General features: G+C 41.7%; 1 protein-coding gene across 3 annotated transcripts in view; it reads left to right on the plus strand.

Moving 5' to 3' along the window:
- The first annotated feature begins 848 nt into the window (after positions 1-848).
- The window catches only part of RNF38 (ring finger protein 38), a 107,339-nt gene continuing 81,872 nt past the window's right edge, over positions 849-26,315 (plus strand). The window contains exons 1-2 of one of the 3 annotated variants that reach the window (XM_039724082.1): positions 1,897-2,002; positions 15,482-15,566. In XM_039724082.1, coding sequence (XP_039580016.1) covers positions 15,518-15,566 — 49 coding nt within the window. In that variant the 5' untranslated portion in view covers positions 1,897-2,002; positions 15,482-15,517. Of the gene's footprint in view, positions 2,003-15,481; positions 15,567-26,315 lie in introns of all 3 variants that reach the window. The other 2 variants (XM_039724081.1, XM_039724087.1) reach the window with 2 other exon arrangements.

A 26,315-nucleotide genomic window follows, 5' to 3' on the forward strand; every position in this document is an offset into this window, starting at 1 on the left:
ATGTGCATGCCAGAAAGCAGCAATCTGAAAAAAGCATAGACACCTTGGAAAGGTGAAGTGTAAGGGAAGTACTTCAGACCCTCATGTTTCACAGAATCAGGAAATAGAAGCTGTTGAAGTTGTTTCTGATTTCATGGCTGGAGACCTGAAACACTCCATGAAGCTTAAGCAAACAAATCATTAAAGGTTTTGAATGACCTTAAAAAATTGTTGGGACACAAGAATCATATCAATAGCCTGCTACAAACCCCAGAGCTGTTAATCCTCTGGGGAGTCGTGGTCACCTGCTCCCACATTGGATTTGCCAACCAAACGACATGGAGTGTCAGAAAAAACTGGCACAGTGGGGTAATGCTGGCAAATGCAGGATTTGTGGAAATATTTCCCACTCACAGCATAGCACAGGAGAAGGCAGCACTGCTGTGATGTGCAAAATGAAAAGAATTCTGTGTGCACATTTAGATCTCGGAGAATTACTATTGTTCCACTGAGGACAGCAAGTGCACCCCTCTGGCTAGTAAATTTCCCTGTGCATTTTCTTTGTTAATGCATGTGTCACTTTTCCCACTATTCCGCTCTTTCTGAGAACCAAACCCGCTGGGCTCACTCGGCACGCGCAGCTGTTTCTCCGCATGGCAGAGGCACATGGACGCACGCACAGAGGCATTTCCCTCACTTTCAGAGAAACTCTTAGCGGCGTCTTGGCTGCGTTCCTGGTGTCTTCTCATGCCAAAGGATTTGCTAGAATGTTGTTCCTCTGACAACGAAACCGGCGTCACCGTGACAGCTTAAGGAAATCCCTGTCCTTAACCTATCCCTTCACCGACATCCTTGAGTTTTTTGCATATACACCGGCAGGCGCGGCTTGTCCCTGGGAGTGAGCGGCACTCACCGCCCCCGCTGACGCCTAGATGGGGCGGTCCCCGCTCCCTACACGTGCCTCTGGGGGCCGGCTCACCCGTCGATGGCAACCTTTGCCCCCTGCCCCCTGTCCCCGCGCCGTCGCCCCCGTCCCCGGAGCGCCGTGCCGAGTCGGGGGGCGCGGAGCCGGACAGCGAGGGCGAAGGCCCGCGGCGGCGCCCTGGCCCGCGGAGACGGAACGCGGGACAGGGCGAGGATGGTTCCGGGCTCTGCGCGCAGGGGCTGCGGCCCGCCGGGGGTCCGGGGACAGACCCCGCTGCCGCCGTCCCGAGGGGGCACCGCCGCAGTGCGGGGCGGCCGCGCCTGTGCGCGCCCCGCGGCTCGTCACGCCCTGCGGCAGCGCTGCTGAGGGCGGCGAGAGGCCTTAGGGAGGCGCCGGACTGCCGGCGGGCCGCAGCCCCTGGGGCTGGAGGCAGGGAGGGAAGGAGGGAGGCAGGGAAGGAGGAAGCAGGCGGGGAGACTTCCTCCTCCTCCTCGGCGGCAGCAGTAAGCAGCTGCGCGGCTGGGGCGGCCGGCACGGCTGGGCACCGGCCCCCCCGCCCGGCGGTGGGCTGCGCCCCGGCCGGAGGCTCCCCACGCCGCCCATGCCACCCACGCGTGCCCGGCTTCCATGCCCCTGGCCGCCAGCGGGACCGCGGCGTCGCTCCGCGCGGCGAGGAAAGCGGCGGCGAGTGGCACCTCCGGCAGGCCGGCGAGGCAGGCCGCCGCGGCAGATGGGTGGCTTCTTCCGCCGCCCCCTTCCTGCCTGCCTTCTCCTCCTCCCCTCCGCCGCCCCCCGCCTCCTCCGTTGCCTCCTCCCCCGCTGGTGGGGCCGCCGTCGCCGCCTCCACCTCCCCCTCGGCTGCCTCCCTTCTCCCGGCACTCCCCCAGACCCGCGCCCGTGTCCGCTCCTGCTCCGGCTTCCCGGGACTCGCCATGAGCGGCGGTTCCGGTCGCTTACCGCCGCCCGCCGCCCTCTGCCCGCCGCCGCCCCTCCACGGGCCGAGCTTGCCGGAGGCGGGAGCGCGGAGCCAGGGCCGGGGCAGCCCCGCCGGGCACGGCGCACCCCGCGGCGCCCCGGGCTCCAGAGCCCCGCCACCAGGTGAGCGGGAGAGGGGCCCCGGGGGAGTGCGAGCGGGTCCGGGCGTCCCACCGCCGGCTGGCAGCGCAGCCGGCCCTCAGGGCCGCGGAGTTGCCCTCCGCAGCGCCCGGGGTCCGTCCCGGGTGGGGGCCACAGGCGGGACGGGACGGGAGGGAGGGCAAACTCCCGCTGTTCTGGGCACGGCGAGGCCAATCGCCGCGGCGGCTGGCGGCAGGCCATGTGTCGCCCGGCCGGCAGCGGAGTGCTCGGGGCCGCCTTTGATCCCGTGCCCGGCGTGGCGATGGCTCTTTCCCCGACGGTCGGTCGGGATGCGGCGGGGCGAAGCGCGGGCAGCCCGCAGTGCTGGCGCTCGGGCGGGCGCCTCCGGCTGTCGCGCTGCTGCCGCCGGCGCTCCCCAGCCCCGCGCCCCTGCCCGCCGGTGCAGCTCCGGGGGCTGCGCTGTGCGGGGCACCGTGTGCCCCTCTCGCCCTCTCGCCTGCGTCTTATCGCACTTTGATGTGCCCTGGGCAGCGCCGGGGCCTCGGCAGCTCTGCAGCCCTGTCTCCCTTAGGCAGCGGCTGCCGGCTGAGCCCCGCTCCTGGAAGGATTTTTGTGTGTGTGAGTGTGTGTGAGGCAGAGAGGGAGGGGGCGATGTGTCCGTGCCCGTGCCCGGCGCCAGGCCCCGCCCCTCGCGGCGGGCTGCCGGTAGCTGCGGGAATTCACGGAGCACAGCGACCGGTCCTACCAAGTTCTTTCGTGGTGCTCCAAAATGCTGACTGCAAGTCAGACTTTTGCCTTGGGAGACCCCCGTTGAGTGTCTTCGGCGCTCTCGTCGTCAGCTCCACAGACGTATTTTTGGATTTCCTCTTAGAAACCGCTCCACAGCAGGGTCCCTCTGAGGAGCTGGTTTTGAACATGTGGTTCGTTCATCCTGAAGCTTCGATGTTTTCAGGATTGTGGTCCTAACATATGGGTTGATGTGCTTGTTTATAGTCAAACACAAGAGCTGCTTCCAAGGCTGTGCTGGAGTTTCCCACATGCTTATATTTAAACGCGTGTCTGTGTGGTTTTGGGATCAGGGCCTTAGATGTTTTCCTAAGCTGCTCTTTGTGAATGGCAGCCAGAATTAAGTTGTTTGTGTATATGAAGTTACTAATTAGGAAGTGGTATGGGAGAAGGTCAGAAAACAAGACATTGTTCTTTGGGCCTGGAGGGTGAAGAAATGAGGTGTCTAATTAAATCTTTTCTTAGAATGTATTTTTAGTGGTGCTTATGTCTTGGGCACTTAGCTGAGTGTTTATACTGATAGGAATCTTGCTCTGAAATGAAGTAGGGTTTATAGACAAGCTCCTCTTGAAATTCATGATTGACACCACAGTAAAGCATTACAATGAAGAAAGTTGAGGGAGAACTTGAATTTTTACCTTTGCATTGTATCATATAGTTCAAAAGCAGCCTTTGCTGTGTCCTGAGACCACACAGTACATGGGGCAGATTAGTATCCCAGGCCTTCCAAATAAAATATATTAGGAGAAAAATATTTTTTCAGTATACGTTATTTGGAAATTGAGGTTTTGTCTGATGAAACTCTATTTCAACTTTTTGTTTTAAAATTGCATGGAAATTCCTGGTGTAGATGATAATCTTATCTTAAAGCCTGATCTCAAAACCTCTCTTAATCTTCTTAAGCTCTTAGCAATCCTATAGACAAATTGACCTAGTATGCTACTGTTGGGAGATAAAAGCTTTTGTATTTTCCATGATTTGGAAAGTCACGGTGGAGAAAATTATAACCTTTACCATATAACGTATTAATCACAGGCCTAGTCTACAAAGACCTTCATGCTGGATTAAGGAATACTGGACTTTTTTTTCTTCAGAAAGGGGCTTTTGGGGGGTTTGTTCTGAAGTTTTGGTATTCACTCATACAGTTTCTGTGTTTAAAAGCCCTTAAAAGTCCTTTGTTTAATGGCAATTGCAATAGCCAAAATGATTTTGCTCGCTGAAGTTTTGGTATTCACTCATACAGTTCCTGTGTTTAAAAGTCCTTTGTTTAGTGGCAATTGCAATAGCCAAAATGATTTTGCTTAAAAGAGCTCTTCAGACACCCAAATTGAAAGGTTAAGTTTTACAGTATACTTAAGTCACAGTAGCAGGTGAATGCTTGTTGCTAGTCATTGTCTAAAAAATACATAAAACATTTTCAAATAGTATGATATGTGATTTATCTTACAATTTTGAAATAGTGTCATAATTTACAGACAAATCCAGGAGATTTCTAGATTGGCCATGAGAAGTGTTTGTTTCCTTGCTTGCTTTTCTCCAAAGGAAAAGACTCCTCATGAAGGTCTGTCTTTTTCAGTCAAATGTTGGTCACCAGAGGGAAAAACGATGAACTAAATTCTAACTAAACTAAACAAGCTAAACTCGGACTGCTTTGCTGAGCATCCTCTTAGTTGTACTCTTGATCCTAATATATTAACTTTTAATAAAAACCTGTATTATGATCTAATCTTCAAATGTTGAGGGGCAGTGAAATTGCTGTACTTTACATGCAAATTTAGGAGAATGTTTGCTATGTCGTTTCTTCCAGCAGAAAAATGTTCAGTGATGGTTGGGTCTCTTTTGGTGTTGTTTCTTTTGTGGTTTCTCCAGTATGTGTCAACAGAATGCACCGTCTCCATTCATGGCTGTCAGATGTGAAAAGATTCTAAACTAGAAATGCTGATGATTCTTTACTTTGTTTAGAAAATTGATCCTGATCTTAAAAGACATTTCAGCATCCATAGCTTGTTTTGCCTGCACTGGGGTACCTGCATTTCCTTGGTGAAAAAGAGTAACTCGTTTAGAAAATTGATCCTGATCTTAAAGGCATTTCAGCGTCCATAGCGTATTTTGCCTGCACTGGGGTACCTGCATTTCCTTGGTGAAAAAGAGTAACTCACGTAGAGGAAAGGTGGTCAGCTAGGAAAAGTAGTGGAAAGTCTTAGGGGTTTTTTTTTGTTTATATGCTTTTTTGTTTGGGTTTTGCCTTTTGTTCATTTGTCTAGAGGAAAGGTGGTCAGCTAGGAAAAGTGAGTCTGTAGTGGAAAGTCTTAGGGTTTTTTTTGTTTATATGCTTTTTTGTTTGGGTTTTGCCTTTTGTTCATTTGTTTTTTGTTTTTAGGTCTGTATTGACATTCTCATTTCTGGCAAGGAAAGATGGCTTTTGAAAGTTGTGCTGTGTTTAACACATGGTGTTACATCCATAACTGGTGAAAACAGCTTTTCTATTAAACATCTTTGTTACTCATAACAGCTCTTTGGATGTCATCTGATGAACTTTGCTAAGTCTACCTAATATTGCTTTTTCTCCTTCTGTTGCTAAGTCTTTAGTTTAGTTGTTTTTTAAGGTGCACATGAGGTTAAGTCCTATATTAAGAGAGGTAATGGAAGATGCTTATTTTGGCAGAAAACTGTGTTTGCTAAGTCTTTCGGTATGGAGAAGCTGAAACTTCTGTTGACAGGATTAGTGCCAGTTTTCAAGCCAAGCTGATTGTAAGAATGAGAGGAGTTGGACTTCTTGTGACGATTATATGAAGTGTCTGTTAAGTGCAGTAGAAAGCTGAAATATTAGTGAGTCTGCTTAATTCTGTATATGCTAAGCAGTTCTACAAGAATTGTATGTTCATATTGACACATATAAATTTTTGTGCTTTTAGCAGTTGTGCATAGTTATGCCATCTCTGTGTGGTGTTTGTGATTTTGCTCTCAAACTGGAGAGCAGTTAATGTGGCTTTACAGTGAGAGTCATATTTAATTCTGGCATGCCTGGTAATAGACACTAGTTTTTTTATTTATGACGTGGTGATGCCTTCACAGCTTTATAACCATATAAAATAAAGTGAGATGGAAAGATAGCTTCTTGGTAGGAACAACTGAAGCATGTTCAATATGTGGAGATTTCTCAAGAGTTACAACTGATTTTGGTAGACTAAAGAAAAAATAAACAAATACAAAAAACCCACTGAAAGCAGAAACTGTCATTAGAGCATCTTCATTTTAATTTGGTAAAAGTGTGATGTAAAGAAATGGCTTGATGGTACGTCTTGGTTAGAATTGCCACAATACTGCCAGTCTGATACTTTGCATGTTTGAACATATTCTGTTTTGGACATGAGATTGCAATTACCTTTAGCATATCGGAATTAATTTATTATAATGTTGGTGTGTTAGTTTCACTACTTTTGAATAATAAAGGAAGATAGGAGGCTATGTTTTTACATAAATTAGTTGTACATTGAATAGATTATTGTAATTACAGCTTTAATGTTAAGACACATATAATAATAATGTTTGTTTCAAGAAGTTAGTTATAAGAGATATGAGTTGCATATTTATCGGATTTATTTGGGAAATAAATGCAAATTTATTTCTGTTACAATTATTTTCAGATAAGCTGCATTCATTTTTAAGCCATGCTGTGTGACTATCACTTCTACATTTTTATTTCACTTTTAACTTGTAGAATTCACAGGAACTGGAAATTATGATTTTATGGCCTGAAATTGTTGTTTGGAGGTGTTTCTTTTGGGTGCCAGCATAAAGGCAGCTCTAGTGGATGTTAGCAAGTGTTAATGTACTGCCATCCCCTGCCTGCAACTTAAGTATTTAGTGATAGTGTGAGACTGAAACAAATTTTTAAAAAAGAAAATATAGAATATAAATTAATATACAGTTCTTTTGATTGTAGTTCACATAGTATGAACACCTTGATCCTTGTCTAATCTGGTATATTTTAGATGTAAAATGTGCAAAAGCATGGAAATTAAAAATTCAGAACATTATCTAAAGTACAAGTTTCAGTTTAAGAAGACCAGAGATATGTCTTTAATTTGGAAATGCATGCTCTGCTTTGTAACATCTGCTTATGAAATAATCTAAATTATCCAAAGTCATCAAAATACTGAGCTTGAGAAGTATATTTGCATTGTCACAGAAGGTTAAAATGATAAACTGCTTTAAAGAACATTAATGAGCATGATTGAGAACACTGTGAATTCTTGGAAAAGCTGTATTCAATTAAAAAATAATGGTGGGCTTTGGAGTTTTTCTTTGCCTTTTAATGTTTAGTTTTGCTGCTTATACAGCCCTTTTTTCACCCACAAATTATCTTGGCAAAATGAAATCCACATGCAGACAGAATCTTTTTAACCATTTTTTTCCTTTTTTTTTTTTTTCCCGAGGAAGACAGGCTTTGAATCTTTTTCAACTGATAGCTTTGCAGCTTTTGTTAGTTCTTGCACCCTAGGTATTTTAAATGATCTTGTATGGCATCTGCTTCATATTAGAAGCTGAAATGGAGATGTGTCATCTAAACATAAGGGTTGTCACTGTTAATGTGATGGAAGATGTGGATAGGTTAACAGGAAGGTATGGTATCAGAATAAGAGAGAATGTTACGAATTTTTCAGTGCTCTGGTTTTGGCCGGAATAGAATTAATAGAGTTAATTTTCTTCCTGACAGGCATTTTGAGCATCAGTCAGTGTGTGGTGACTGATGGTATTGTGCATGACTTGTTTCTTTTGTGTTTTATTCCTGGGTCACCCCTTCCCCCCACCCCCTAATCTCCCTATTGATTATAATTATAATAGTATATAATTGATTTTGTTTTTCTGTTTTATTTTATATCAGTTACTAAACTGATATAAAATATAGAACTTATCTCAGGGCATGAGTTTTACCTTTCCTGATTCTGGCTCACATCCCACTGGCAGAAGGGGGGAGTGATGGAGATTTGCTGCTGGTACCTAGTCAGGGTTAAATCATGGCACACTGAGAGCTCCCTTTACATGGATATTTCAATAAGATAGTGCTGCTTTTCCCCACCTTTGTTTTTCTGGGTTTGTTTGATTTGTTACATTATAACCTTTTTTGTGCCTTTTTTTTTTCTCAAGACCTTCTCATTGCATTCTTCTATGCTTCCTCTAAACCTTCCTTTTTTGTGTATATGAAGTATAGGAAAAATGCCTGGCTGTTAGAATTCCTTGCATAAAGAAAAGATCCTCCATTCTTGATAGGAAAAATAGTCCTATTCTTGTGTTTTGATGACTTAAAATAAAGCTTCCTTCAGGAAGTTGCTTGATGTATAATGTAGGGCAAAGAATGCATACCTCACTTAAGAAAAGATGCAGGAAGTTTTTTAAATAGTAAGCCACAGCTATTTTCACAACTATTTTAAGCAAGCATGATATTGAGCTTCTGAAATGCACACACATGCTCCTAATGTTCATTCTGAAGACATTCTTCTTTAGATTTTCTCAATGGAGAGCCCGGCATCCCAGCTCTAAGCTCCTGAGTTGCTGTTCCAGTTATCCCTGGCACTGTGTTTAGGTTGAGTCTCTGCATCATTCCTCTCATGCAAGCCCTTTGCCACCACAGTGTATGAAGAAGTAACATCTGCTATCAGTCTCAGGGTGGGAAAGTGTGTCAAGATGTTTCTTTAATGTCTTTTGTAATGACTGGGGTTCTGCATCCCGACAGTCTGTGTTTCTTGCTGCATTGTCTGGCAGCTGGTGTGGTTTTCTTGACCATGGGCTGTTATAACAACTAGCCTTCATTGTAGTATTTCAAAGCTCACATCTCTAAGCATTTGGGCTTGGTCACCAGCTTCAGGGACAATCCCAAATGGGAAATTAAAATATTAAAGGAAACGTACTCTAGCATTTCAATTACAAAAACCAAACTAAACCCAAACAACAAGAAGATAATTCCAGCAAAATAACCCCTTGCCCAGGAACCCCTTGAAAAACTTATAGTCATTAAATGAATTTCTGTTCTTCTGTGTAAGATACCCACAACTGTAGCACAAGGGTGTGCAGCCAGTATCAGTAAAAAATATTGCTTAAATCTTTAGAGGGTATTTATGATTGTTTCTGATATCCTTTATGAATAGTGGAATTGGATTTCCTCCTGTAATACTACCAATCTCTACTTACAAAAAAAAAGTTATTTGTGCTTGTGCACATTTTCCTGGAAGGAGGGTACAAGGAAGGTAGTGATGTTATAAATTTTCTGCCAGCTTGTGGAGGAGTAAAGTATGGATTCTGTGAATCTTATTAAAATACTTTATAATCTGCATGCCTGGAAGATTCCCTGTTAGGAAGACTCCCTTTAAATAGTCTAAAAATTGCTAAAAGCCATGCACTGTGTTTGTTTGCATGACTTCTAGTTGTACAAGAGCCCAAGGAATGGCTATTAAACCACTGAAGTATGGCTAGAAACATTAGCTGTGTGTATAGAACAGTTGAGTCTGTTGGAGAGTACTTGGAACAACTCCTGTGCCACGTGATTGAACCTGCACCATGGAACAGCAACATATAGTTTGGAAACTTTTCCTGCCTGTTTTTTCAGCACAGCTGAAAGTTATCTCCACTTTATCTTTTGCTGCTTGGCACATAAAGTATATTCAGGTTCCGAAGTGAAAATATTGGAGATCTGTGTTTACTCTCTGCTTGGGTTCTTGCTCTGTGAGGTTTTGGCTTTTAGGCACATGGATACTTCTGCTTTCATTAAGAGCCTGTGCAAATGTTTGTGGGATCTGGATTGTGGTGGATTTTTTTTTTCTTTCTACCTACAAGTCAACAGTCTGAAGTGATATTTTGAATTTCCATTAAAAACGTGTTTATCTGCTTTTTTAGTGTGTGCAGGCTCTCTGTATATATCTTTTCCATGGCATCACTTTTTTCCTGTTTATATGTTGAAATGGCCCAAAGCCAAGCAGAGAAAGCAGTAGTTTTTGGAAAGAATTATCATGCAGATTTAGTAGTAGGATATTGAGCCTTTTGGCACAGAAACCCTGTGAGTGTGTAATCGTTGTGGTTTGTGTGTGTTTTTGAGCAAGTTTACATAAAGTGTTTATAATATGATCTGAAAACCACTTCTGCCGCTTATTTTGGAGGCTGGGTACAGGTTAGACTTCTGAGCTGTTTCAGAAATGCATTTTGATTTTTGAAGGCTTGGAAGTGAGAGCTTTTAGCCACCGGTGTGACAAGTGTCTTCAAACTTAAGAAATATTTGATTGTGCTTGTAAAGATGTGCAAACTGAGGTACATACTGCAGGGACATTTTTAAAGAAAGTGAGAGTCAAGATGTATTTGATGTTGTTCGTCACAAGGGCCTGTTGAGTTGGACTGAAAAAGTGAATGAGGTAGAAAAATACTCTTTTCTTTATTAGAACTTAATTTAATTTTTATAATACTGTCAGTCTCTTGAGCCCATAAAGTATTGGCTCACTGCTTTTGAGTATTGGTATCACTGCTTTTATGCAATGAGATACCAGAAAATATGACTAATGAAGAATTTGAACATGGAAGAAAAATAACTTAAAGGATTTGTTACATTTTGGCAGCTTTTTATTTTATGAGGCATTCTGAACATGAAGGATTAGGGAAAAGCTATGAATGTGGTAAATATGGTAAAAATTATTGGCTGGGTAGCACCCAGCCAATAATAGCAGTAGCAGCTCCTGACCTAGTGGAGCTTGCTTGCTCAAGGGCAGCAAGCTGATGTAGGGGCTGGAGCTTGGGACCTGTGAGGAGGGGTAGAGGACTCTAGGATTGCACGGCATGGTTGAAGAGATGGCCCAGGGGAGATCCCATCTGAGAGATCCCAATGGCCTGTGGTCTCCTTTTACGGCAGATGAAGAAAAGATAGTGCCAGATTTTTGCATGCTGGTAAGGCGAGTCACTGGGATTAGGGCTCAGGCAGAAATATCTAAATATTTGGCAGATAATTTAGAATCCTTCTTCCCTCTGAGGCGGAGAACTGCGGACCTTATGGACCTTACAACTTTGGAGAGATTCACAGCTTAGCCAACAAGGCACTGCTCTAAATTGGTGTGGTCTGGGCAGGGGGATTGCATTATCGGAGTATCCAGCAGTCTCTTGCAGCCTGAAAAACTTGCTGTTACTGTGTAGTGAGCATGTTATCTTTAGCTTGGGGATGCCTGCTTCAGGCATTGCAAGTAGAGAAAGAGCAGCAATTTGGGACTGGTTTAGTTGCACACGATCAGAAATGATGGTGAGAACTCAGTTTGCTTCAGCACACAAGTGTCACCTCAGTCTTGTGAGACTGCTTTTTTTTCAACCTTAATTTTTTCACACACTTCCTCCCCACACACCCAAAAGTACCTTTTGTTATGGGTATTCAATGTATAAATGCTTCTGGGTAAAGCATCAGTAGCTCTTTGTATTTAAATCAGAGCTACACTTCTGCCTCATCCCTTCTTCCTAACTTACTTGCTGGTTTATGTACAAACAGTCTGTTTTCATCTGACAGACAAAAATATGCACTTTATTGTTTATTTTTCAGTCCCAGAAGTGTAGGGGATGTTGGGTCCTCTCTTTCCTGTCATACTTGGTACATTCTCAGGAAGTGCCAGATAAATTAATTGAGAGATGTGTTCAGCAATGAGAGGGATTTTTTTACAAGCTTGGAGGGTATGTAAAAAATATAAAAATATATTCACTGATGTATTCTTATCCTTTTTTGTTAGTCTTTACCAAACCGGTGTTTGTAATATGATAACTTTCCTAGTGTATACATTTTCTATAGTATTTTAGGGGAGAATGGTACAGACGAGAATTTAGTCAATAATATAAAATATGAACACAAGAAAAAGTAGGAAAAGACTGAAAAACCATGGTGTATTACCTCCTCAGGCTGCCTTCCCATGCAAAAGTGAAATGGGCATTCTTAAGTAAAGCTGTCATACTGTTCCCTTAGTCCTGTTTCTCTGTAAATAGCTTCAAACTTGAGGGAGGCTTTTTAGTGTTCTAAAAAAACTTCTAGTAATTCACTGGTTAAGTACCAGATAAATTAGTCTGCTCTCTCAAGCAAACGGCTTGAAGGGATTTGCTGCTGTTTTGTCTGACTTATTGATCTATGGACACAGGTAGCTGTTGGGCAGTTAGTATTTTACTTCCAAACAGCTGCAGTGTATGGTCTCTCTTAAAGGACACAGGAAAAAAAGGAAGATCATGAGAGCTTGGGAAACCAAAGGAATTGCAGGGAATGGGAATTGTAAGGATTTGGAGGCAAATTGTGTTACTGCAGGAGAAAACATAAAAGTACATAACAAAATTCCACAATGCAGATTTTCATTATTTCTGATGTTCATGTAACAACTGATTTCTTTTGAGGATCACTCTTAAAACATCTATGTGGTAAAACAGAATTTTCAAAGCAAGTGAGTTGTGCATATTGTTATGGACTTGTTTACTGTGAATTATCTGAAGCATCATCTGTATCTCTTGTTTATGGGCTGTGTGGAGGATGTGTAGCAGGTTGGGCAGTGAAGCAAAAGGAGGATGCCATTGTTCTGGAGTTACCGAGTCTTCAGCCAGGTTGGGGCAAAAGTGGTTTTAAACCATTTTAAAACAAAGAGTAGTGTCATTTGTTTCATTTGTAGCATTACGTTTCTGCATGATGTCAAGTTTTAGTTTCCTACCAGGTATTTTTGGATGCTGCATTATCAGCTTGAAAAAAAATCTATGACTGATGCCATAGAGAGGAAGCTGTTTCTAATAACTTAGTTCTTCTGCACCTTTTTGTTTCTCCATTTTCTGCTGGCTTCGTTTTCAAGGCACCATATCTAGTTATGGCCTTTTATGTCTCTATGGATTTTCAAAATAGGGTTGGTTGTCCAGAAAAGAGATACCTGGATGATTGCCACCGGGAGTGGTTTTAATTTTGATCTTCTAAAGATCTGAAATTTACACAATTTGAAAAAGAAATGTTGTCTAAGGTTTATTGCACCTCTTTAAGAGGTCTAGCATAACCATGAAAGATCTTATGATTGCTATAGAGAGCAGTAGGTGAGAATAATACTGGTTAGTATGGTTGGTATGACTGTTGAATATCTGCATACTGACATGCTTTGATATTTGTTGTGCAGTGTCTTTGCACTGCTTAGGGATTACCTGTGCTAGAAAGTTATGCTGTGCTAACTCAATCAGTATATCCAAAGGTGCAAGTATGTTTTTTTTCAGACATAAAAGGTACTTTGAAATGCTTATTCTGGGAGACTTTGTTCTGTTTTGAGAAGCAGGGTAACTCATCAAAACTACTATTTTGGTCTGATAACCCCATTGTTCTTGGGTTGTAGACACAGTGCATCTGGAGAATTGTGGCTAACAAATACACTTGTGTGTTCTCTTATGTAGACCACCAACTTATAGATGCTTGAAATTTCAAGTTCCTAACAGCTGTGTATGAAAATAAATTTTCAGCCATGTTGGGGCCTATGTGGTACCTGTTTGGAGTGTGGGTATCAGCCTCTTCCTTGCAGTCAGTCCATGTGATGAATTGAAGAGGTGATTTCCTATAAAATGATTGTGCTTTTAGCCTTTGCCTTGCTGTCTTGGGTTTGCTGCTCCTTGTGTTTAAAAACCTTGTGCACCCCTCAGCTCATTTGAGGAGTCATGCTGGAACGTCCTGGATCATCCTTATGGCTGTCCAGCATTTTCCTTGCTTTTGCTACCTCCCAGGCAGATTAAGCTTGTCTTTTTCAAGACTGTTGCTGAAGAAACAAATTTCAAAGTGCAGTGAAAAATCTTTCGTGGTCTGAATTGCATCTCTTGCAGATTATTACCTTCAGCATTTTTGTGACCGCTGAAGCTTTTTACGTTATCATTGGAGCAGTGACATCAAAATGGGAGAGCTATCACAAAGTCTTAAGGGAGGGAAGACCAGGACTTGTGGTTACCTGTTCTCTAGGGCTGCCCAGTGTGCTCAATGAAAAGTACAGCCAGCAGGCTGAGGGTGAAGAATTGTGTCCTGGGAGATACATTTCTGGGACATGAAAGTGATTCTCAGCACCGGAAACAAAATGCTGTCTTGCTTCAACTGCTTGGATTTCTTGTGAGGATTTTATCCTCACTGCAAAACTGGGCTTAGAACTTTCTTTTTACGGTGTTACCAAGAAACACTTTTGCACATGGAGCAAGCTGCTGTTGTTACGAATTTATTACTTACGAAAGAGGGGGAAGTAGACTTTGGTTGTTGTATATATTACAAAGAAATGTGGCAGTCTGATCTCTAGTTAAATCTGAACTTGCGGAGATTTGCTCTGGTTATAGCATATTTTGTTTTGGAAAAACGTGAGCAGTGAGCGCTTAAATTCTAAATTTACTCACCCAGGCACTGCAGATGTTGCTTTCCAGAAAGCGTTGTGAAACAGAGCAGATGGAGGCAGGTTTGAGGAGCAGATTTGCTCTATTGCCTTCAGAAGTGTAGACATAATTCTCACCATCAACCACAAATAGTCATGCTTCAGCTTTGCAAATCAAGTATTGTGAGTTAATGTCTGATCTACTGGTCTGTGTTGATTTCACTCTTTATGCTGATGTTTAACAGTCATGTGCTACTGTACTCCGAAAGCTGTATTTGTAAAGAGAAGAGCAAGAGAAATTCTTCCAGAAGTCCACTTCAGTACTATAGAGAGGCTATTAGAAATCTTTGTTTTGAAGATAACACAGAAGCTGTTGAAATTGAAAAGTGTAGTGTGCTGAAACAAAAAACTGATATACCTCAAGTCACAAGGTTGTTACTCATTTGAAGTCTCCTTTACATATATATTTATGTTGACTATTCTCTATTTTTCCACTTGCTATTACTTTTATTAACATACTGGTGATCTTAAAGAAGTCTTGAGAGTTCAAAACTGGTGATGACTGATATTAAATCCAGTGTCTTAAGTTCTAACCTTCTTTCTTTTGACATGCATACTTTGAGTTTGTTTGCTTCTAGAGACAAACAGCACATGCATGTGGAAATGCTCACAGACAGACACACAAACTTAGATACCTCATATATATAAACAGTCATCTCTGTATCTCTTAAAAATATCTGCCACTTGGCAGTGGCCACAGTCCTCTGCTTCTAATTGCCTCAGTGCATTATGTAAGGTATAAAAAAAAGTTTGCTGAAACTGGCTCTATGGTTTCCTAGAATTATGTGTGTTGAATGCATTGGAAACTACAGGGGTTTTTTGTGAAACTTGTCTACAGTATGGAGTAGTATAGCTAATGATTGGCTGTTGGGACTGGATGACCCAGCTACTTTGAAACTTCTCTTCCAGTTCTGTATGCTACTTACTGAGATCTTGTCTGCAGCTGAAATATGCTTAAAAGAAAACTGGACTATATATGTGTCTTTAAATCTGTGTATATACTTTTTGTGTAAATGTGGGAGCCCTGTGTTCTGGACTGGACAGAGGTATGCTTTTATTAAGAGCAACAGTGGTGGTTTGTTCAGTTGTATAAAAATACCAAAAGAAGACAGTCTCTTAAAATGACCTGGATATAACTGCAGTAACTTATCCTCCTTCTCAAAGTTTTCATGTCAGAGGGGTATTTTGGCTGCTAAGCTGCTAGACAAACAACTGAAAACTGCTGAGCTATGTGGATATGTCACAGGTATTGGCTGACATGCATCTGTGTTGCTGCTTTTGCTTTCAGATGTTACCATGAGTATCAGTTGGAGCACAAGGAGCTATGGTAGTAGGAGTGTTTGGGAGAGCTGGGTCTTGTTTACTTGAGAAAGGTAAGAGTGTGATGGGGTTGTGGGAAGTCCTGATGGAATAGAGTGAGAATGGGTGATAACTAGCCAGGCGAGATCACCCAGGAATGAGATGCTTTACCTTACTAAGTCAAAGAGGATGTCACAAGCTGAGAATTGGCAACTACAGAGAAGGAAATACTAAATTCACATTGCCTCTGTAGCATGTTACTGAATTAGGAGACATCAAGCAAATTCTAGAGTATAGTTCATTTGTGCAGAACATATAAGACAATATGAAAACTAAAGTAAAATTCAGTGGAGAAAGGAGGTTATGTTGTGATGAGATAAGTTTGACTGAACACAAGGTGCCCACCAAAGCCACTCTAATCACTCACCTTCCTCATCTGGATGGTGAAGAAAAAGTATGACAGAAGGTTCAGCAGGTATAGTCACAGCAAACCAGACTTGGTTTGGAGAAGTTCATTTAATTAACTGCCAATGAAAAGCCAGAGAAGGATAATGAGAAATAAAAACAAACCTTAAAACATCTTTCACCCACCCCTCCCTTCTTCCCAGGTTCAGCTTCAGCTCCATATTTCTCTTCTCTTCCATCTGAGTGGCTCAGGAAATGAGGGATGGGGGCTGTGGTCAGTTTATCACACTTGTCTCTGCTACTCCTCCCTCCTCACCTTCTTTCCCTGCTGCAGCGTGAGGTGCCTCCAACTTCTCTAGTATGAGTCCTTCCCATGGGCTGCAGTTCTTCATGAACTGCCCTAGAATGTCTTCCAGCATGGTTACAGCCTCCTTCAGGCACCTGCTAAGGTGTAGAGTCCTCTGTGGGCTGCAGGTGATCCCTGCTGCACCATGGATCTCAGTGGGCTGCAGAGGGATAGCTTGCCTCATCATAGTCTTCAGCAGAAGAATTTTTGCTCCAGTGCCTGGAGCAGAATTTTCACTGACCTTGAGGTCTACTTTGCTGCTGTTGTGCAGCAGTTTTTCCCCTTCTTAAGTATGCTCTCTTAGAGATGAAGTCACCATCACCGATGGGCTTGGCCTTGGCCACTGGTGGTTCTGTTTTGGAGCTGGCTGCACTGGCTCTTGTACATAGAGGAAGCTTCTGACATCTGCTGACAGAGGTTATCCCTGTAGCTGGCCACCAAAACCTTGCCACACAAGGTGGTCTGAAGAAATTCTCTAATTATACACATAAGTAACCAGTGCTGACAAGCACTGCCTGCATGTGTGTGTTATCTGACTTTTGACTACACAAAAGATTTTGATGTCATGACTTTGTCACAGCTCCAAGACAGTTGCTTGAGGAAGGAAGCACAACTTCTTTCATAGGGTGTGCTGGAGCAAGATGAGTTGTATGGTGAATTGGGTGAAAAAGCTAATGCAGGGAAGTAGAGTGAATTCATCATGTTGTATTTTCTGGTTTGTGATTGCTTATGACGTAGAGAGTTTGCTGCCTAGAAAAGTTCTACAGCTGAAAAGGGTAGTTTAGTTGACCCTAAAGGCAGGATTTTCTGGGTTTCACATCCTATACCTTGGATTTAAAATTGAAAGCGAACTGCATTGCAGCCATTATATTGAAGAAAGAAGTATAAATATACAGAAGGAGCTAGATAAAGGCTATGAATCTTACTACATTACTTGCTTGTCAGAAATAAAGATGCTCTTTTTACTTGTGAGTTTGCCATTGGGGAAAGGTTCTAGAATTATTAAAAAAATAAAATAATGAAATTCCAATTGAAATGCTAAACCAGAACTTTTGATGTAGATAGATTTGTGTATCATGTCTTTTGCTTAGCTCTTTGGGGATTTCAGGTTTTCAACTTAACCTTGGAAGCTTTCAGAAAATTGTGGGGGCTTTGTAGTAGTGTGTTTATGTGTGGGGTTTTGTTTGTTTGTTTTGTTTAGGGGTTTTTTGTGTGTGTCTGTGTTGGTTCCCCCTTCCCCCCATCAGAGAGAAAGCAACTGCAGAATTAACAAAGCTGCAGAAATAATCCAGCTATATAAATGGAATGGAAACAGTAATGTTCAGACTAATCTGTGATTTTCAGTAAAATCTACTTATGACTGACCTGCTGCTTTGCCATTTTATTGAAATTTCTGCACTTCTGTTGTCTTTGTAAATCTGGTACCTAGATTTTTGATCATGTTTTTGCAAAGATGTATTATGTCTATCTAATACCCATCTTCTGGTAAAATGTCAGTGGCTGTGATGTTCAGAGTAAACTTTAGAAAGCAGTCACATCCATCACAAGAATGGATGGAGCTTCAATAACATATTTTCATGTAAGGACAGAGGTCAGCAAGGTTGTTGACAGGAATAGAGAGTAATAAACTTTACTCAGCAGTCAAACCATGTTTCTGGAAGAGTTCATGGATTTATGAGTAAGGAGAAAAGGGAAATGACTTCTGTCCTAGTGCTTGTAAGGAAGTGCTCCTTTCCAAGTAGCACTTGGTTTGCATACCAAGAAAAAACTGGTATTTGAAAGCATCAGCTGGTGTTGCTGTAGCTGACCCATCTAGTATTTTGTATTGTGGTGAAAACATGCCCATTTCTAGCCTTTCCAAAGTGATCAAAGACATCTGTATTGTTTGAAGAAAATTTTTTGATTTGTATTTGAAGGGATCCGTTTTTCACTGGAATGAGTAGGTATGGGGCTTTTTCAGGAGCTCATAGGTAGAGTGTCCCTCTATGAATCTTTCACCGTGATGATGTGCAGTCTCTTTAAAGAACACCATCTGAATCTATTGTGAGAAGTGCTTCAGTGTTTCTTTTCAGTGTGATATCTGTGTGTGATACTGTGGATCTTTGGGACAAAACAAAGGAAGAAGGTGAAATCAAGACATGTGCAAGAGCTGGTTTGGTTTGTGGTAGTTTTTTGAGTGTTAGGTTAGCATTGGGTGCTTCAGGGAGATAAGGACAGCCTTGGTCTTTTCAGAGTTCATAAAGCATTTGGCTTGTGCATGTATGTTTTCTCTACTTCATGTTACAAAGCTCTGAATCAGGCATCTACCCTTTTATTAGCTATGTAGATTCAATATAAGGAATATCCCAAAAACTGTGTTTCTAGGATAATAGCCTCATGTATTCTTAAGGTTCATCTAGGAATAGCAGAAGTAGCTGCACATTACCACCTGGCTTCTGACCACTGTACTCCTGAAATGAATGAATGTACTGCTACAATTTAACACTAGAAGTAGATGTTAACTGAGATAAACGACCTGTCCAGGTTCACTGGATGTTCTTACAGATACATACCTACAGTATGTAGGAAATCTGGAAGTGTTTCCCTCATTGGTAGTGTTGCTCTAACATGTAATCAAGAAAAGAAAGCAAAGAGATTGCAACCACTTTTTTTCTGCCTGTGTAGTAACTTTCAGGTGGTATTTGTTTCCTCCTTTTATCATCCATTGTACCTACTGCAATCCATTTTGATACTCTTTAGGATATACACAGTAAACACAAGTGAGTGCTTTGTAAAAGTAAATAAATAGTGATGGCATTGATTTTTAAAATTTTCTGTAAAAAATTCACCATGTGGAAATAATGATAGAGATAGCATCAGCGATGAAGGTATATATACCTGGGAACTTGGGAGGAAGAGAAAAAGAGAGTAAACTTGTTTTTTCAGGAAGAAAAGTATTTTTTCCGTTGAATACAGTTTTACAGTAGTGTAAAGTGACTGAAAAATTTGACACACACGAAGGCCTCAATGTGCAGATATTTCTTTGAACTTTACCTTCATTTACATGATTCAGATTGTTCTTGAATCAAAATAAATAGCTTATGCACTCTGTAACCGCAATTTTGAGTAGTCCTCACAAATCAGGGGACTGAAGCTAGAGACCTCTCACTCTGAGGTACTGATCCTTCCTGCCTGACCCCAATAATATTGCAAAGCATACGCTTGCAGGCTGGTAAATGCCAGCCTCGTCTACTGAATGTAGTTTTTACCTGACTCTGCTATATGGTATGCTCACGCAGCCCCAGTACTTTCCCCCTTTACAGTAATAGTGCAGGGTTGTTGCTTTTTGTCTGGTACTTGATATGAACAAGCAAATACAATGTAAACCATGTACAAGACATATAATGAATATTAGACAGCTTTTCTTTCATATCAAGTGAAAAGCAGAAAACCTGAATTGCCGTTATCACCCAGAAACATGTTATCATTTCACAGAAATGTATTAACCCTGTCATATGGAGCTAAGTGTTTGACTGCATTTCCTCCCCTAGATGAACTGTTCATTAAAAACATTTTTGCATCATGGTTATTTTCAACTTACTTGTTCTCATAAGCTTTTTAGTATGGTTGACATTTTTTGAAACAGTTTCCTGTAAAAACTTAGCGAGTTTCCCACAATAAGGTGTTGCTTCTGTTATGAAAATAATGTAGGCACATTGGCAGTTAGACAAGTGAGGATCTGTGTCTAGAAATCCAGAGCATAGCTTAGTCATCTGATTCTAGGAGAAATAACATTAAATTAAATGGTTTATTGAGGCAAACTACTGGTACTTGAATTATATCATCTGAATTGTGCTTTTCTCTCTCAAAGTGTCTCTTGAAAGAAGATCTGGACCTAGGTCTATTAGGAGCATTAAGCAAGGCTTTCAATTTTCTGAGAGATTGTATTGAGAGCACTTACTTCAATTGCTGCTCTGTGCTGGGCTATCTTGAAAGGATATTTTGAAGATGTTATAACATCCCGCTATTAGAAGAAGTAGAAATCTTCTAGTTTTAGACAGGTTGAGCTTGTGTCTGGCAGGAGCTCTCTCCAGTTCCATTTTTCCCACTGTTAAGTCTTGGCCACACATACCTTTGTTGATTTCCTTGATACTCAGAGCCTCATTCCTAATACTGTTTCCCAGTGTTCCAACTTGTCTTACCATCCATCACCTCTGGGCGTCTTGAGGAAGAAGAGAAACAAAAACATAATTTCCTTCAGAAATTCTTATCTTTTGACTTCTGTAGCTCTAATGTTATCTGCTATTCTTCCCTCTGATTTCATTCCCCAGGTACCTGAGTCCAGAAGGGTCTGTCACGTGCTAAGTGTTGAGCTATCTAAAGAAATTTAGCCTTTCCTAAGTGCTTGTATACTGCTAGAAATTGACAGCTCATGCTTGGTCATGTTCCAGGAAAATCAGAGGGTTGGTATTGGGCTTCTGAACCAGGAAACAACATGACATGCTTTTTTCTTCATGGTGCAGAATCCTTTTACTTACATTCTTGTTGTGCTTGGAGAGGCAGCAAAGTGCTGCAAACAGATGGTGCAGAAAAGAAAAGCTGTAATGAAGCAGACTGCTTTTAGAGTGAGGAGAAAGTTTCATATAGATTTTATCTGAGCTGGCGTCAGGAATGTTCTTTTGCCCTGTTTGGGCACTTACTAGTCTTGTAGGAACTACTAGGGCTGTGATCAACTGCCTGTCCCCAGTAACCACACAATGTCTCCTGAAAAGGACTGCTGTCAGTCTTGATAGTGCCCAGTTCTGTCTTGCAGCTTTACTGATACCACCACCATACTTAAGTACACAAAGTACTGAAGACTTCCAAAACCTGGAAGCTGTCTACAGCTGGACTTAGAAGTCTGAAGGGGGGGGACTTAGGACTGGCTTAGGACTGGCTAGTCCTAAGCCAGTATCTGACAAATACAAGCTGATTGTACCTGTCCCACCATATTACCAAGCTTCAAGAAGTCCTGGTCAGAACTTCCAGAGGGGGAAGTTTCTACCTGGCGTATTGTGTTCAGTGGGCTGGACTTCTTTTGAGGCACAGTGAGTGTTCTTCATCAATGTTCTTTTTGGCAGTATTGTACTCATTTAGGCAATTTAAAAGCTGAGCAGTCCAGGTCTGTGTGCTGTCTTCTTGCTTTTCCCCACAACCATCTATTTAATCAGTGTTCTCTAAGTATTTACAGGTTCTTAAGGGGACTACAGAAGGGGAGAAGGCAAAAGGAAGGTTTTTGTCCGCAAGTGTAGCTGGAATGAGCTTTCTCCTTGCGTGGACTCCTTTGTAGTTACTGGCACTGAATTTCATCAGTCACTTTATTTGCTCCTCACTTGCTATTGTAAAATACTGTCATCATTTTGTTGTATATTTTTCTTCTATTTGACCCCAGGTTGTGCCTGTTGCTGATTTAATAGACTAGGAAATGAGGATTGCTTTGAAATGGATTGCTTTGAAACTCTGAAGGCCTGCCTTGTCCATTAATTGCAGAACCATGTTAAACAGATAAGGATAAACACCCCTTGGTTGAACAATTCTGGCCACACTTAATCAAACATATTTGTCTGTCTGTGGAACTGGCTGGGTCGTGTCTTCCACATTTACTTTACTAGCACTCTGCTCTGCTTGCTCCTGAATAGAGCATGTCCTGAGGATATTCTGGAAATGTGGAGGCTGTGCCCTGGCAATGGGAACAAAGGTTGCACAGAGTAACTCCCTCTGATTTCAATAATGATTTTGTCTTCTTGCTCCTCCTTTCATCTCCTTGAAGGTATTATTTTGGCCTTCTCCCTGCTTTTACTTATGAAGTTACTTAAATGCTTTTCCCTCTGTGAAATGGTAAGTTACTGGGTCAACAACCTTGATTTTTAATTGCTATGAATAATTGGGAAGGTTTTATAGTAACCCATCACTGTTTCTTCAAGATGACTTTGCGAATCTCCTGATATCTCCATCCTCTGCTTTCTGGGAATGTGTTCACTCCACATTCCTCTGCTGGGATTGCCTTTTTTCCATGTCATTCCTAAGAGATATCTTAATAGAAAATCTTGCTGTTAAGCCAGTGCATAAAGCTGCAATTGCACTAGAGTGGGATGGAGTTTGGAAGATCTTACAAAACCCCCACAAATCTAGCGGGTTTTTTTAAGGAGTGCTTCCAGCTGTTTACTGTATTCCAATTCAAGATTGTGTTTTTGCACCTGCTTGAGAAGTTCTGGGTTCTGTCCACTAGCTAAATCAACTTGTTGCTTCCTTGAAATTAGTAGTACCAAAAAGTATGCCTCATGTCTGCTGTGTTTGTGTTCTAATCAGGGAACAAAAGCCATGTGGTAATTACATTGCAGGGTAAATAACTGTAAATTTCTTAATTTACAGCTAAATTAATCTTAATTTAGTAAGATTTGAGCAATGCAATTGAGGAAAAATCTGAATATAACTGACTACTAGTAGTATTGCTACTACTACTAGTTACTAGTAGTTAGTAATACTGCTAACTGGTAGTAGTACACCTAGGACAGTCTCCCTGTTCTTGAAGTCCGTTTTTCAGGGGCTAAGTAAACTATGTTCTGAAAATGTTCCTGTAAATACATGGACTTGTCATTGAGGTAGTGTCACAAAAGAAGAATGGACTAAGCTGGTATGGGCTTTTGCAGTAGTCCAAATGCTGGAGGCAGTATTTATATCTTGCATCTGCAGTTGAGCTGGTGGGAAGAGAAAAGGCAGAAGGATTTGCCCTAGAGAGTTGCTGTATTTCATGTGCCAGCCATGTCCTTCATGTTTTCCAAATAAGCTTAGACTGGAGTTACAAGCTTTCTGATACATAGCATCTGCTTGCTAGCCAACTTAAGAAACAAGTGAATATATGAGTCTTCTGATGGATGAGGAAGCTGAAGTGTCTCTGGTTAGCATTAACACTTTCAATTTAAAAAAAACTCTTTGGTGAGATATACATTGTCATTAGCATGCTAGTTGGTCTAGATTATTGGCTAGACATTTAACTTAATGTTGTCAGTCTTGTATTATTTGGCAGTATGCCTCAGGTACAAAGGAGGATGAGTGAAATAAATTTTTAAAACTGCTGTAGTGAGAGAAATGGATGTTTTGATATTTCTGTACAATGGTATAGCAGATCTAGTCATAGAAGCAAAGAATTGTTGGACATTTGGGGTTAAGAGAGAAGGAAAAATGAACAGTTAAAGCAATTATGTGTGATACTGAACCATGTGTGCTTAAAGGATGAGCTTCCAAGAGCACTCAAAAAACTTGTGTTGTGTGGTTTAATTTCAGCTATGGCCATGAAAAGAGGATAACTTTCCTGGTTCTCCATTCTGAGTTAGAAAATAGTGTTTGATGATCACAGTTCAGCTCCTCAGTATTCGGGCAGCTACCTGAAGTTTTTCTACTGCTGTTTTTCTCCTGTGAGCAACATGTGCAGCTTCTTGTCCCTGTAAAGTCTCAAGTTTTAAAACATCTTCTGTACATTAGGAAATGGCAGGTTAAATATTCTGATTTGTGATTATCCCAAAAATTACTGTGATATTTGTTATGTAATATTGAACAATGTACTTCTATGATATCTGTTTCATGTGAGATACACTTAGTGCTTTTTCCAGTTTTTCCTGTGTGAAAGCTCATTCTGGGTAACTTCTTTTAGAAGTTTTGCAAAATTGCCCTCCTTACCTTACATTATGCCCCTTGACCTTTTGCCTTTTCTTTCATCGTATCTTTGCTGTAGTCTGCAGAGATACTCTTCCTTGTCTGATCACTGGCTTTCATACTATTATGTAAACCTATGACTTCACGTTTTTAGATTTAAGTGTTGTGTCCTTTAGTTACCTCTTCTCTAAGTTAAAACATACTGGCCTGTTTATGATCTCTTCATGTCCCGATCATTCTTGCTCCATGCCAGTGTGCTGTCTGCTGGCTTTGTGCATAACCTTTGATTCTTGCTGCTCTGCATCTGCCTCCTTTACAAATTCAGCTCTCCTATAATCTTCACACCTCAGTCACTGAAAGCTGGGGAAGGAGAGAAGTATATTAATATGGAACTAAAATATTCTGTAAGCATGTTGCTGTTACCAGCTTACTCTGTCCCAACCTTTTAAGCCTTGCTCTGGCATCGCCTTTGTAGCCTCCTAATGAATATGGTAAACTGTTGCCCTAGCTTCAGGTAGTAGACTTTGTCTAGCATAGGTATGCTGCACTGAACACTAAGCAAATAACCCGTTACAAAAACAAGTGCTCATCCCTGTACCTTGATAATTAGCTTCATTAAGTGTGCAGTTTTTTCATGTGGGGAGTGATTCAGAAAGCATATTAATTCTGGAAAGATTGTACAGTTGGATTCCCTGTGTTCATTTCTGTATCAAATATCATCATTTGCAGGGTAAAATACTGTCCTGACTGTAAGCAAAATTCACATTGTACTTAAAACATCTTTAAATTCTTTCCTCATTTTGCCTAGTAATAAATAGTGATGGCCGGGTCTCTGTTGCTTACATGTCACCTTGTCTCCATCTCTCTGGGTGCCTCCCAGTGAACCCCAGCCAGCCCCGGGTTGGCAGACAGCGAGGGGGAGACTCTCTCTGGTGCCCCGAGGGTACTGAGGGCAGCTGGGCTAGTGCCTTTGCATCAGAGGAGACACTGGAGACATCGGTAGAGGATAAAAGACTCTCAGCAGGGAGCCGATCCAAGGCTTATTCGGAGCTCCTCAGGAGCCCCACACCTCAGTGATACGCCTTGCTCAGAGTACAACAAAAGGAATCTCAAGATTACATTTAAAGGTGGGGGAGGAAACCAAAGGCAGATACATTTGTTGGCCAATAAAGACCGTTCAGGGATGGAACCTTAGGGATGGACATTTGGGATAGCGTATAAAATAATACTTGGGCAAGGCTGACCCCTGGCCTCGGACTAATCACTCAACGACTTTGACCGAAAGTTCTGGATAGAGGGGATGGGATGTTGAGTGACTGACAGAGAGCCAGGGCGGGGATTTGGGGATGATCTCAACACAGGAGAATGATTACACAGGTAGAGGGAGGGGGTACAGAAAGGGGTACACCATTTGGGGAAAATAAGGGGATACAAAACCAAAACTATTACAAAGCATAAAAGCACACTACACCATCACCTCACAACAAAGTTTTGACAATCTGAGCTAGCAATCAATATGTGCAATAAATAGCACTCGACTTCCTTCTTTGAGCACTGCTGAAACTTAATCTTTTGTCATCTTTCAGCATATGGTATCTTCAGGTTTTCTCTTTGAAGTTAATCAGACTTTTAAGTTCACGAGAAACAGAATCTTTGATGCAAGAGTCCATCAATATATATAGTTGATTTTTTGGAAGAGAAGCATTTTTGTACAAGGAACTTAATTTGCTTATTTCCAGTAGATAGTCCTCAGTTTTGATCACTGTATTGTATTACAGCTTTTTCAGATGAGAGCACAGATAGTGAACAGTATGGTAGTGAATTTCCTTAATATGAATAAATTGTGCCATGGGCTTTATTGCTCTGCTGTAAGAGCATTTGGATAAGTACGTAAATTCTGTGTTTACAATAATTACAGCTTTGGCATTACATTCAGTTTGTTTTGTAGTCAGTTATGTAGCATCTTCTACTTGGTAACTGTGCTGCTCTTACTTAAACTTCACAGAAAACAGCAAGCTGAAAAAAGGAAGCATTGGAAGCAGTGGAAGGCTTTTAAAAGGTTTTCAGGTTCTAATGAACTATTGTTGTTCAAGGTTTGTAGCTGTTCCTATTTCTTGTCACGTACATGCCAGAAGTAATTGATTCTGCATTGTTAAAATGGTGGATTTAGAACTTTTACTCACAAGTTTCTCCCAAATTGTGCCTTTTTTAGGAGGAAGAAAGAGTTAAGGCATAGTCATTTCTAGTTCTTGCATTGAACTTTTCCAAGTTAGATTTTAAATTGAGCATGTTTTCTAAATTTATGGCTTTTGATTGTCTGAACGTGTGTAGTTGGGGAGCTAACTGTTCTTTTACTGTACATTTCTTTTCCTCTGGTGTACTACCTCCTACTGAGGAAAAA

The sequence above is a fragment of the Passer montanus genome, unplaced genomic scaffold (genome assembly GCF_014805655.1).
Source record: "Passer montanus isolate IOZ18808 unplaced genomic scaffold, ASM1480565v1 scaffold52, whole genome shotgun sequence".
Classification (NCBI taxonomy): Eukaryota; Metazoa; Chordata; class Aves; order Passeriformes; family Passeridae; genus Passer; species Passer montanus.